We start from the raw sequence: 13,435 nt of genomic DNA on the forward strand, positions 1-13,435 counted from the left end.
TTTTTATATTTATCAGTTTATTACAAAGGTCATCATAAAGGATGCAGGTGACCAGGCAGATGAAGAGATATTCAAGCCAAGGTATCCACCTTCCCGTCTCAGACAGCCCTGGGTGGGAGGGATTCTCCACCCTGCAATCCTTGGGTCCTTCCCGTCACCTGCCCTAGGCCAAGGCTGGGAGAGGTCTCCACCTAAATTACCTTTAGCCTGGACTCTGGCCTTCCTGGAAGGGCTGTGTGAAGAACAAAATAAACTGCTGAGGCTCTTGGAATTCCAAAGGTGCTAAGAGGCACAGCAGGCCTGCAAATGAGGAGGTGGTATCTTACTAGGCCTCCTTTCTCCAAGTTTAGCTTTCGAAGGCAGGGAACAGAAAAGGACTATCTAAACTCCTGAGGCAGGGTAGCCCAGCAGGACTGTGAGCCGAGCCGAGCCCATTCTAAGGATCCTCCCATACAAAGCAAACAGGTATCGGGAGCTAGAGCCCACGGGGAGAGAAAAGAAGTGAAGGACAGAGAGCCAGTCAGTGCCTCCCAGGGTCTGAGCAGGGCGGTTGTGAAAGCCCTGCCCCCACCGGGGGAGCACCACACCTCATGTGTGGCTCCAATTGCATGGCGGGGTGACCACGGAGACCCTGCAGCCAAAGATTTATCAGTAATGAGTTCTTTGGAGAGGTGTTGCCTTTTTGAGGGTATAGGTGACCATTCTTGAGCTGTGATCACCCGCCCAGACTACCATCTTACCATGTTTGGGGATCGACTCCTAGCAAAGGAACTGGGCTTGAAGGGGCTGGATTGGCTGGGTCCCCGTAACTATGACCTGAGTTGCCAGAGGTTTGAGTGACAGGGCGGCCTGGAACATGAGGACTCGATCTTCGTTACTGGTGTGGGGCACGTTGGTATTAGCAGGAGAGCAGCCTGGAAAAGGGGATCCCCCAACCAGCATTTGGGGGTGGGGGTAGGGAAAACTGATGGTTACCTCCTTCAAGGCCCAAAGTAGCCAAGGGACGGGATGGTAATTCACCCCACAGGAGGCTGGGATGGAGTAAGAGGCTCCTGTATCCAAAAGAGAAGTACTTTGCTGCCCGTGATGCTGAGTTAACCCAGGACTCTGCCAAAGGTATGGGGCGCCCTTGTGCGGGGATGTGGGCTGCCTGGGCACTGAATTCTGGGTTTTCCTCCCTAGCTACCATGGTGGTGAATGACCTCGACCCTTCTGGGAGCCAATGCCAAGGGACCTCACCTGTATTCTTTTTTCCTTTTCCTTTTTATTTTTTGAGACAGAGTCTCACTAGGTAGCCCAGCCTGGCCTCAAACTAACTCATGATAACCCTCCTGCCTCAGCCTCCCTGACCTGTATTCTGATGAGCTTGGCAAGGACTCAGTGGCTTTTGAGGGCACTCTTTGGCCCAGTGACCCAACTGCTTGCTCTTAAAGTATCCGCAGATCCCTCCATCACCTTGTGGGGTGGCCTGGCTCCCCTTCATGCTGTGGGCTTTGTTATGGACTTGACCCATGAGGGACAGCATGACTTTAGAATAATGTTAGAGACGTTCATAAATCTAAAAATCAGGCAAGGGCTTTTTTTCCCTTCACTTGCTTCATTAAAATGGCTCAAATCTGGATGTTCACTTAGGCCAAATTTATCCTAGCCACACAAAATAGAAAAAGGCTCTACTCAACACCTGCATGGGATAATCTTCTGAAATGCTCACATTTACTGTGCAAAGATTACTATTTTTCATACTAACCCATGATTATTGTAGTTATCTTCTTAAAAAATCTTTGGTTTTTGCTGTTCTTTTCATGTGTGTTTGCTTTTTAAACCTGTGTTTATTTTAAAAGCACTACAGTAAAATAAAAGGAAATCAAAGTACCTGTGGACCATCAGAGACACAATCAGACAGCCAAGGGTTTCTCAGCCTGCCACAGGCTAACATGTATCTTGAATACGTAATCTCTTTCCCACTCAGTTTTCCAGGCTATAAAGGAGAGTGTAATAAATGGAAATAACACCACAGCTACCTTCATCACCCAACTCCCAAAGTTGTTGAGAGAACACAATGACTAACACGCAGCTGGCAAAGCAACCTTACTGCAGACACTGGGACAGCAGGAAGTGGCAAAGAAAGGGAGAAAAACAAAGCCCTCCAAGACCAGTCAATGAGCATCACACTGAGCCCGGCTTCCACAGCCTACCCTGCTACTTTGGCCCCCTTAGCCCCGGAAGCAGTGAAATTGCTTCCAGGGAGACCATCCAGTGTAGGAAGGGCTGTAGGAGCAGGAGCAAGGATATTTTAATGATCCTTCCTGGGTCCACTCCCTACACCAGTCTTGGTACATTTAGTCAACTCTTTCTCTCCAATAATAAAATTAATGATCGCTACAATGACAGAGGATGTTTCTGTGCTTCTGAGGCACAGTTTTAAACACAGGCTTTACCTATGTCAACTCATTCAAGCATCATGAACAAAAGCTGTAAAGAGCTCTGTGATGACAGTCACGCCACACAGAAAGAACAGAGCGTCAGGAAGTGGAAGAACCTGGCCAAGCTCACCCAGCAGGAAAAAGCAAGAGCAAAGATTTACACCAAGTTCTGTGGACAGAAAATGGATACTGCATCCTCTTCCTCACCACATTCTGCTTCCTTCTAAGTTCTTCACTTTCCCTCTGGACCACGGCCCATAACCTGTCCCACCCGCTGCCCTTTTCAGTGCTCTCCTAGAGCCCAATTCTACTTACACCCTGGCTCCCAGCACTCAGCAAGGGCACCCAGGAAGCAGAGACTTCTCCAGAGAATCCCGCCTGCTCTCCTGCTCTCCGGCCCCTGGCTCTCCCAACCTCGGCCAGTTCCACCTCAGTCACAGTTAGGGGCTGAGTGCCTGTGTCCCGCCCAAGCTTCTGTGTTGAAGCTGTGAGCTCCAACGTGATGGCATTTGGAAGGCAGAGACTGTGGGAGAAAAATCAGACTTAGAAGAGGCATGCCAAACCGGATGTCAGCCCTCACCAGAAACCAAATCTACCAGCATCTTGCTCCTAGCTTTCCTGCCTCCAGAAATAAATGGCTTGTTTTAGCCACCAGTCCAGGGTATTTTGTAACCTGAAGGGACGACAGACCCCGGATTGGAAACTTCGTCTCTTCCACTCCTTAAACACCACCTTCCTTCCACCTGGAAGGCCCTTTCCTCCACTGCCCTGGTCATCCTGCTTTTGTTTTTGAAAGAATGAGCAAAGAATTCCAACAATTCTTTCCAAGGTAAGGTATGTTTCTCTTCTCAGGGAGCCCAAACCCACCACCCTGTCCCAGTCCCACAGCCACAAGCCAGGCAGACATCTGTAAAACACACATTCACCAGGTCCTCACGCACATTCGGCCACGTCTCATGGTTACCTGTGTGCCTAGTCCAGTCTAATCTATTCTTTCTTGCCCAAGAAGTAGACCTTTGTCTCAAGTCCCTGCTGCACAAGGCCCTTCCCTCTCCGATTCCTTCAGGATGCAACATAGGTTTCTCTTAGTTTCAAATGCAAAACTGTGTGGCAGTTGACTGACTTAGGAGCTGTCTGGGAATTAATAAAGCACACTTCTGGGTTGCGTGAGTGGGTCATGGAAGCATGAATTTGGGGACTCTATGTGGTCCCTGGCCCTTCCGGGAAGGTCCTGTTCTGCTCTGCTTCCCATCCCCCAAGAACTACCTCTGCTCTCCCACACCATCCCGTCGTGCTGTTTCTGCCTTAGAGCCAGCCAAGGACTGAATCTTGACCATGAGGCAAATTAAACCTCTCTTCCTTTAAGTTGTAAGTATCGAGTATTGTGTTCCAGGGAAGAAAAAGCTGACTGACACACTTGGTTAAACCATTTTGGTTGGACACAGGACATAAAAAGTGAAAGACTGCCCAGTCCAATGGCAAAAAAAGAGAGTCTGGTGTCTTCCATTCCTCAGCCTCCTCTGGAACTTCGCATTCAAAGCACTTCTACTCCTTCGAATGAAAAATGTACCCATGGGATGAATCCTGAAGTCTTCTGTTTTGGTTAATGTGTGAAGCTAATTAAACTAAAAAGTAAGGCACAGGAATCCCTTTCTCTTTCCTCTTCTTTGTTTGTTTTTTGAATCTTCACTTATGAAGATATCAAGCCACGACCTGGTACCTATAAAATTCACTGGCCCAAAATGTAAAATTTACGACTGCTCTCTATGTGTTTTTTACACTATAAGGCACCCAGAGCACACTCTGAGACCATTATAAAATCCAGTAACATAGGTCAAAGAATATAAAAAATGGGTTGGGAGAAATCCAAGACACCTTGATGTCGTCTGTTACGTTCCACGCTATATTCTTTAAGCAGGACAATAGTTTTCTCCCAAAGCTGTAATGCTAACCTACTCCTGAAACTTCTGGGAATCTCTCATTCCAAGGTAATAAGTATTAATAAAGGTCAAGGCACAAACCAGGCTGACACCCTCAGATCAGTTTTGGATTTAAATTCTTGACATTTCCTTCTAGACCGACAATGTTGGGGCAGTTCAAAACCTTCGAATGCAAGTTTTGTATAAAGCTAAAGGAAATCTCACCTGGCATTTGAACAAAGACTTTAAATACTCCACTCATAGTAAAGTATTAGATTTCCTATGAAATGTAGAGGGGTCAAAATAGAACAACATATGGGGGAAGATTATGGGATTAATAACGCATTATATGCCTTCAGACTCAGACAGGGAAGGTTCCCAACCTTCTAAAGAAGCCACTATAAATTCATATTAAGAAACTGGATTCTTTGCTTTGTCTATATGTAAATAAAGGAACAGCAAAATCTAGAAAAACTAGTAATTTGTTTATTCAACAATACTCATTAACTCTACAAATAAACTAAGGGATAGCTATTCAAAACATCAAATGTGCAGTCAGTGTTAATAAACTCAGCTGACTTTATTTTTTGGCTTTTGGATTTCAGAATTTAGTCTTTTGAGCAGTGATATAAACAGTAGATAGAATTATTAGTTCAGGATTCCTGCCAATGACAACAAGGACACAGTCTGACTTACTTCTCTGGATTGACATTTAAACTAACAAAAATTGGTAACTGTATTCCAACTGTTTCTAACTGATCTAAGATAAACAGAGGTAAATAATTCAATAAAAATGCAGTTTAATAAAACCCTCTAAACTTCCTTCAATACATAAACAAGTAATAAAGCTTACTAAATATATGTTCTCTTTCTATGCATAATAGTTGACCACATAAAGAAAAGAATAAAAAAAGACTGCTGTAAGTTTTATAATCAATGACAGTATTCAGATCTCTGTAGTTTAAAGACAAGCCTAACCATTCATCTGTTGATGGCCATGTAAGCTGTTGCCAAGATGTAGCTATTATGAATTGTGCTGCTATAACCCTGGGTGTGCTTGTGGTAATTATACACAAGCAGTACCACTCCACTGTAAAGAAGGATAAACTTGAGTCATTCGTACGTAAATGGATGCACTTTGAGACCATAATATCAAGTGAAATAAATCAGACACACAAGCTTCAGTATTGTACGATTTCTCTTATGAGAAACCCTAAATACGATATAAATACAGAGTAAAATAAAAGATAATAGGGAGTAGAAAGATCTTTTTCAAATGGGAAGGGGAACAAGAGGGAGGAAAGGGAGAGAGAGGGAAAGGAAAGGGGATTAAAAAAAAAGAATTGGAAAAAAGTGGAGACAGAGCTCTTGCAAATGGGAAAGGGACCAACAGGTGGAAGGTGCAGGGAGGGAAGGCGGAGAAGGGATGAAAACAGAACTAAGATGTGTTATGTACATGCATCAACCCCACAATGATGGCAATTATCAGGTACTGCAAATAGGTACTACTAAAAATAAGAATTTAAAAAGACAAGCTTTATAGACTAAATCTAATACTGAGCTATTCAAACATCCAGTCTGCCAAACCCTAGCAGATACTTCCCAGTTTACATTTTCCTTTGCACGGTCCTGTTCTAGATCATACACCTCAGGGGCCTTCTGGGTTCAAATGATTAGGAAGAAGAATGAGAAGGCAAAGCAGGAAACAGTCCTGTATGTAAAGAATAACAGCACTGCGCTGTCAAATTCCAGGAAGTGGCCATCCGTCCCTTCTGCACACACAAAGCCTTAGAACCTAAGCAGTCAGTCAGGCAAACAGGTTCAGCCAGGCCCCAGGCCGCCATACCCAGCATCAAAATGGCGTCTTGTAGTGGACAGACAGAAGGGAGCTACATTTTTAAGCACCAGCTTGACCAACAGTCATTAATAACTGATGTTTCATTCCATAACAGAGAACTTGCAGTTTCCCCCTAGGTTTTCCCTTTGTTTGGTCTGTGCTTTAGGACAATCCATTGACTTAACCAAAACAAAACAAAGCAAAAATAAAGAACTAGAAAACCAACAGAGCAACACAGTTGGATTCCTTTCCTCAGAACCACATTGCTGCCACATGAATTAAGCCGGTGCCCGTCTTAACTTTTCTGTCCCTGTACAAATCACGTTGAACCTCACCCTGTAAGATCTCACTGTCACTCAGACACGCTCCGTGGTGTGTGGAGGTGGTGTCATCTGCCCCCACGGCTCACACGTACCTTCGGGGAAGTTGTAGGGCTGGACCACACGGACGAAGCTGTGCACCATTTGGAAGAGGACGGTGATGGGCCCGGCTGAGTAGGCGTCTGGGGTCTCGTACGTCATTGGAGGCAGTGCATAATGCAACTGCCCAGGGCTGTCTGTGGGTGCAGGCTGCCCTCCTGCGATGCAGTTCCCGCCCAGGGCCAGCAGCAGCAGCAGTAGCAAGATGCCAAGTGTGAGGCCCATGGCTAGTGCGATCTCCCTAGCATGAGGTAGCTTCCAGAAGCCTCGGGGAATGCACGTGCTGGGCCGTGGATCTGCAGCGTTCTCTACCTCCTGGTGGGGCTCACTTGCTTCTAGTGTGCAGAAAAGCGTTCTCCACAGGGCTCATTCACTCCAGGCAGTGTTCCTGGCAGGGAGATAAAGGACAGAGGAGCCACTAAGGCAAGTGACCTACCTGCACCTGGAACACCCCGGAAGAGGGCCTGCACAGCTTTAAAGGAAATCCTTCTGGCTAATCCGGGTGAGCATAGGCACAGCCTGCAGGGGAGGGGCCAGCGTACAAACTGGATGCAGCGATCAGACTCAGACCCAGACCCAGGCCTCCGCTGCGATTTGAGAAGCACTATGCACTCTTGGAAATGAACATTTACTGAGCATGTACTATGTCCCAGACACTGCCACGGTTCTAAGGTATTGTCTCACTTTACAGATCAGTAAATTGATGCAGGGTTTTGCCCAAAGTCACAGGTGATTATTGGTGGGGCCAGAATTTAAACCCAGTAGCTTGTCCTCAGAACACAAGCCCTAAGCATGACCCCAACACTGTCCCTGAAGAGCCACCCACTCAGGCTCCAGTCAGGGCTCCAGGGACTGCCAACAATGGGCCACATGCTTATTTTTCTCCCAGTTTCTGATGTTCTCCCCAATCTGGAGACCTCTTACTCTACCTTATATTCTACTTATTTGCTCCCTAGCCTCATTGTGAACACCCTCCCCCCAAACCAGAAGGGGATAGCATCAATTTCGGGGCCAAAGTGCTCAAGACTGTGACTCTGGAATCTGTCCTTCTAATAGTCCCCAAATCATCCTGAAGAAAGTGTCTGTGCCATTTTATGAGGCCGAGCAAATTGGCAGTGAACCCCAAAGATCAGGGGTGCAGGCTCTTCTTTCTCTGTTCTGGTGTTCTACAACAAAAGGCTGCCATTTCCTAAGTTACACACATAACCAGATTTCAAGATGAGGAAGGGTGCCCCTAAAACACGCACTGGGAGAAGAGGGTGGGGATCAAGAAAGTGACACATTTTACAAGGGGCCAGAGGACCCACTACCTAGATTCCAAGTCAAAGAAAGCTCCAAATAAGAACTATAATTTCGTGAGTTGCTTGAGGAAAGATATTATTCATAGCTAAGCCCCCTAGTGCCTCATCTTCTACTTACTGTGTGTGTGGGGCGCTGCAGATGGAACCCAGGACCTCTCACGTGTTAGACATGTGCTCTACCCCTGAGCGACACCCCCAGCCCTTGCTCTTCTAAGATCCTGTCACCCTCCGATTACCTCTGCAGACAGTCACCAACAGAGTGAACCTAAAGTCTCCCTTTAGCAAAATCATGGGCTGATTTTGCTCCAAGTGGCTCCCAGGACCAAGCTCGTTCATCCCACACCTCAGGATCAGCCCCACATCACACACACAGTGTGTACCACAGCCCCGGGGACAGTTCCAAAGGGCTCCTTTTGACTGTCTCGAATGCACACACACCATGCTCACACCTTAGCTAGCTGCTTGCTGAAGGACAGGCTGGGAGTTAAGCCTCTACCACAGCAGCTGCAAGGATTAAAGGCTCAGCGGCTGAGAAAGGCTGGCTTCCTGGTAATGCCACCAAGCCACAGAGACAGAAAGAATTGTCCCAGGAGAGCTATGGGTAAATTTGCACACTCCCTCGGTGAAAATGCAGATGGGAAGTCCCAGATGAACTGCACACTCCCACTCACCTCTGCACTGGGCAGGCTACCACCCATTGCCTTGGAAGGCAACTAGAGTTATGAGTTCAGATTTCTTTGCATTCTTCCCCAAAGTGTAGTTGCCTCTTACATTTTAAAGTAAATTTTAATACAATATTAAAATATCACCAATTAAGAAGCACCAGACAAGTGAAAAAAGTCAACTCAAAGTGGAGTTTTTCAGCTTGGTTTTCATGGCTGTACCCAAAGGAAAGGTCTGGGTATTCACCTATTAAACGCCTGTATAGTTGACTTTCCCATTGCTTGGACACAATATTCCATGCCCACAACTTAAAGGAGGAGAGATTTAATTGGCTCACAGCTGCAGGGGATTCAGTTCATGGTTGGCTGACTCCGAAGTAGACACATCATGGTGGAAGGGCATCATGGAGTAAAGAGGTTTACTTCATGGTGGCCAGAAAACTGAGCAAAGAAACAGTCCCAGAAAGTAAGGGGTGAGGGACCAGATATAGATCCCAAGATTAGGCCTCCATGACCCACCCGACACACCCAGAAGTATGTCCCACTGATCCCCCAGGTGGATCTCAAAGTCCATCGTGTTGACACTCCACCTCAACTTTCACAACCCCACTGGGTCCCAAGAGCCACTGAGAAGAGTAGCTCATGGAGTGCCCAACACTAAATCGACCACCATTTATGTCAGCATAAAATGAAATGTTTGCTTCAAATGCAGGTGACCAAAACTAAGTTTTGAGATGGGGCCCTTGAGCTGCACTTTGAGCTGCAAGCTCCCCTGGTGATTAATTCGGAAGACATCTTAAGTTTGAGAACTGGAAAACCTGCCTGGCCAATTCATGTCTCTTTCCAAGGACACTTCAGGCTTCCAGACACACCTGCAGGACACTTAAGACAACGACTGTGAGGTAAAAAGCTCCGAATCACCCTTATCATGTTGCTTCGACCTGATCTACGTCAGCAGCTATGGGTGACCCTAACTTTCGCACCTATGTAGCCCCAGAACCTGGTACACAGTAGATAAAGCAGTAGTGCTGAGATAAAATAGGGCAGGAGGACTGACAAAAATAGTCATTTTCTTTCAAAAAGCATTTGCCTGTCAGTAGTCTCAGAGTCTCTGGAAGGATGCGGCCTGTCCTGCCTATAGGACCGCTTGTGACTGTTCCCTCCGACCCGGGCAGCAGACAACCTCTTCTCTGGATTCACTCATGGCAGAACTGGTCTACCAGTTGTTCTGGTGAGGGCAGTCACCTTCCCCTGAAACTGACTTTGAAAACTTTGGAAACTACTCTCTCGGGGGCAAATGCCTTATACAGGTCCAAATCAATAAGGCCATCTTATTATTTTTTCTGCTTTTTAAGGTGTGGATTCCTGGTTTTCACTCCAATTGCACTGAATTCAAAGAGAAAAAGGGACCCAGAAAGTCAGTTTTAGACAGATACCTAACGTGATCCTGAGCCTGGACTCCAGAGAACCGAATTTCAGCAAACACTGGTTTAAAAGCAGGGTGACTGAGGTGCTTCATTTTCTTCTCTTCTTTAGATGGAACTTCTCAACATCTTTCTGCTTTAAAAGGATCCCTGTGGTACATTTGTCACCCACGGTGTCTTTCTTGGGAGGGATGGGCTGCCTGATTTCTGAGCCTACTTTTATGAGTCCTGCCGGAGGTGGCCCTGCCCCTCATTGTGAGGCCACTGAGCCACCCAGGTAAGTCCTGGGGGGGCGAGCCAACCACGGCCAATCAGATGCTTTCTCTTGGGCCTGCACCTGGCACAGCCACTGATGCAGTTTCTGATTCACCTTGGCAATGACAGTGGCAATCCCAGAAGCCGCAGGCAGCTTCCACATCAGCAGTCACATCTACATGCCAACCAGGCAGCTCTCACAGGTCCCAGGTTCTGGGTAGCCAGCCTTCCTGCCTCTTCCCCAAGCCACCCATTACCCATCCTTCCAGGAAGAGCTGCAATCACCTGAGATGCCTTATACAGTTTCTAATGAAGCATTCAATGACAAAGGTCATGCCTGTCCCCTTAAAAACTCATTTCTTTCATATTTTAAGCAATACTAACAACACAATACCTGGTTTAAGGTTTTGTTTTCAACAAGTCCTTTATTGCAGTAGTTTACATCACTGTACTAGAACACAGAGAAATATTCTAGGATGGATAATTATAAGGAAATTCGTAAAAAAGGTAAGGGGCATCTTAAAGGAAAACAAAACTAGGCTGAGGGGAACTGCTGAAGAGACCGCAGCCCAAGGGCTTGAGACACGACAGGGTCTCCAGTCCCACATTCACTCTGTGACAATGTTAGCTTCTTACCCCATTCTGAGATCTCTACCTTTGATCATCTGCCAAGTGAGGGCTCTGCGGTGGCTGGCTGACTAAGGAAATACCAGGTAAAGCAGCTAGGGCACAGGTGGCAGCCAGAGAATGACTCCACCGTGCCCGGAGGCTCATTCTGACCCACAACAGAGCTCCTCGTGTATTGAAAGAGTGAACTCACAAGTGTAAGAGAAAAAGTTAGGAACGTCACCAAGTTAAATTACATGAATCTGCCAAAATCCAAAACTCCGAAGCAAAACATATATATATGGTTCAACCCAACTCACTGCTGCAGAGTTCCGAGGGGGTGTCACAGTTGAGGGGACCTTCAAGGACCCCAATCGTGCGCTCGCTTAACAACGCTCTGCAGCCAGCCATGCACTAAAGCCCCGGGAACCTTTCTCGGGCCGGTGGCCCCTGGAGAAAGGTCGATCACCACCTCGGGCTCGCGGGACAACCTGTAGCTGCAGGAAACTTGGGGCGCCTGCTTACCCGACTTCCCCCAAAGCACCGCCGGGCTGGGCCCTTCCGGCCCACCTCCCTCCGGGGCAGGAGCCTGTCCCGAGCTGCCGGACGCACAACAGGCGGCTGGCTGGCGGGCGCGGGAAGCCGGGAGCCTCAGAAATCCTCCACCGCCTGGGGGAGGGGGTTGCTGAAGCAACTTGGCCACTTCCCCTCCGCGGTTCGAGTACAGCAGCAACTGGGACACTCCGGCCAGAGAGATGGGGACCTGGAGCTCTGCTCCCCCCTCACCACTCCGACCCGCTCTAGAAGAAACTGATCCCGAGCCCCAACTCTTCCGGGAAGAGCCGCGAAGCTCTTGTCTGCCCACGTTTCCCTTTGTTGTCGGGTCGGCGCGTCCTTGCCCAGCGCGCCTGGGGAAACTGGGCTCGCTATCCTAGCCAAGCTGAAGATCTCCGGGCTGGGCAACCAGGAGGGCCGCAGAGGGAGCGGGGATCCTTCCAGCCAGGGGTGCGTGTGCTCTCCCGCCGCCGCGGGGAGTTTTCCTTTGCGCCCCCAGGTCCCCCTCCTGCTAGGTCAGTTGCACTTCGCACTCCGCTTAGGAGACCAGAAGGTTGGCTCTTGGCGGACTCAGCCCGGGGCGCTCCGTGCCCTGCGCCCCTGGGCCCTTCCCGGAGCCCCCCAGCCCCGGGCCAGCCTCCTCTGGGTCACCGCCGCTCGCGCCCCGGAACTCGGCAAGCCCCCGCCGCGGCTCCGCTCCGAAGCGTGGAAGTGTGGCCCGGGAGGTGCGGCGCGGGACACCAAGCAGCGGGAAAAGTTTACGAGTCCTACCCGATTGCCCCCATCTCCTGTTAGCCGAGCAACCGGGCCACTGCCCTCTCCCGCAGCCCGGGGGCCGCTCGGGGCTCGGGCCACCTGCTGCGGGGCCAGGGAGGGGCAGGGCCGACTCCTCTGACCCGGTCTCCTGCTCTTTCTATCTGGAAAGGAACGCGCAAGCCCCAGCCCAGTCCGCGGGCGCCACTCCGGCTCCAGGGCGAGGACGCAGCTACTCACCGCTCGCCGCCCGTCACCTCTCCTTACTGGACCCCGATCGCTGGAATGGCTCACGGATTATTTAAAAGCCGGCTCCGGAGATCCCCGGGACGGCTTCCCGAGAGCCCGCCCCGCTGCCCCGCCCGCCAGCCCGGACGGGAACGGACCGCGGGTCAGCAGGACCCCGGACCCTGCGGGAGGCAGCCGAACCCAGACACCCGGCGAAGACCTGTTGCGGCCTCCCCTGTCCCCGACCAACTTCCAGAGATGGAGCTGCCGGGACGGGGGTGACCCTTAAACGTACTCACCGGCTACGGCCGAGCTGAGCGCGGGACCAGGGGCTGGGTCCCGACCCGCACGGTAATTTAAATATCGCCAAGCCTCGGCCTCCGGCCGCGCTCTGATTGGTCGGCCGAGCAGGCGGTCAGGCTGCCCCGAGGGCACCCACCGGACCCCGCGGAACTTCACTTCCTGCGCCTTGGAACCCGGCCCCTGCACACCCTGCTCGGGACACGTCGCCTTGCACCCGACCAGAGCCCTCTCCTCGGAATGCAGCTACCTTCCCGAAAACTCCAGGTTCCCAGGCGCCTCCGGTGACTCCTCCGGGCCTTTAGACTCTGTGGCCTGCTCCGAAGGCGTTGTTTGTGAAACAAAACTAAAGGAAAGCCAAACCACAGGGGTGGGGGTGCAGCGCTTGAAATACCATGCACGTGGCCTTGGGTTCTCCTCGCAGCACCCAGACAAAACACAACAAAACTAGTTTGGTTCCTTAGTGTGTGTCTTTGCATTGCTTAGTTACTGGACTCATAAAAAGGACTGAGCTGTGAAAAGGGCATCTGCTAACGCTCAGAGCACACTACATCCGATCCGATCGCTGGGTGCATATGGGCCTCCTGGACTGACGGCGTCTGAGAATCTTCACCCTGCTGGCGTTGCGCTGAGCCATGGAAAGCCAGAAGTAACCATCCTTGTGACTCCCCTCCTACTGGGCGCCACGTCCTCACTCACCACTTCCTTTCTGGAATTGAGGATACAGTGGCCCTTTTTGTCTGCCCACATCTG

The 13,435-nt window shown here is 49.7% G+C and overlaps 1 protein-coding gene across 20 annotated transcripts in view; it reads right to left on the reverse strand.

The window, feature by feature from the left end:
• Prom1 (prominin 1) overlaps window positions 1-13,221 on the reverse strand; it is a 121,107-nt gene extending 107,886 nt beyond the window's left edge. For 3 of the 20 annotated variants that reach the window (XR_015441283.1, XM_087187395.1, XM_087187387.1), the window contains exons 1-2: window positions 12,682-12,819; window positions 6,595-6,986 (exon numbers count right to left, since the gene is read on the reverse strand). Coding sequence is in view for 16 of the 20 variants with exons in the window: in XM_087187395.1 (XP_087043521.1) it covers window positions 6,595-6,823 (229 nt within the window). In the remaining 4 variants the exon portion in view is untranslated. Of the gene's footprint in view, window positions 1-6,594; window positions 6,987-9,997; window positions 11,332-12,172; window positions 12,316-12,394; window positions 12,840-12,932 lie in introns of those variants that run through there. The other 17 variants (XM_087187393.1, XM_087187391.1, XM_087187385.1 and 14 more) reach the window with 13 other exon arrangements.
• Between the last annotated feature and the right edge of the window lie 214 nt (window positions 13,222-13,435).

This window comes from Heterocephalus glaber, unplaced genomic scaffold, assembly GCF_053883595.1.
Source record: "Heterocephalus glaber isolate CG9 unplaced genomic scaffold, H.glaber_assembly_v1.0 deba00001509, whole genome shotgun sequence".
In the NCBI taxonomy this organism is placed as follows: Eukaryota; Metazoa; Chordata; class Mammalia; order Rodentia; family Bathyergidae; genus Heterocephalus; species Heterocephalus glaber.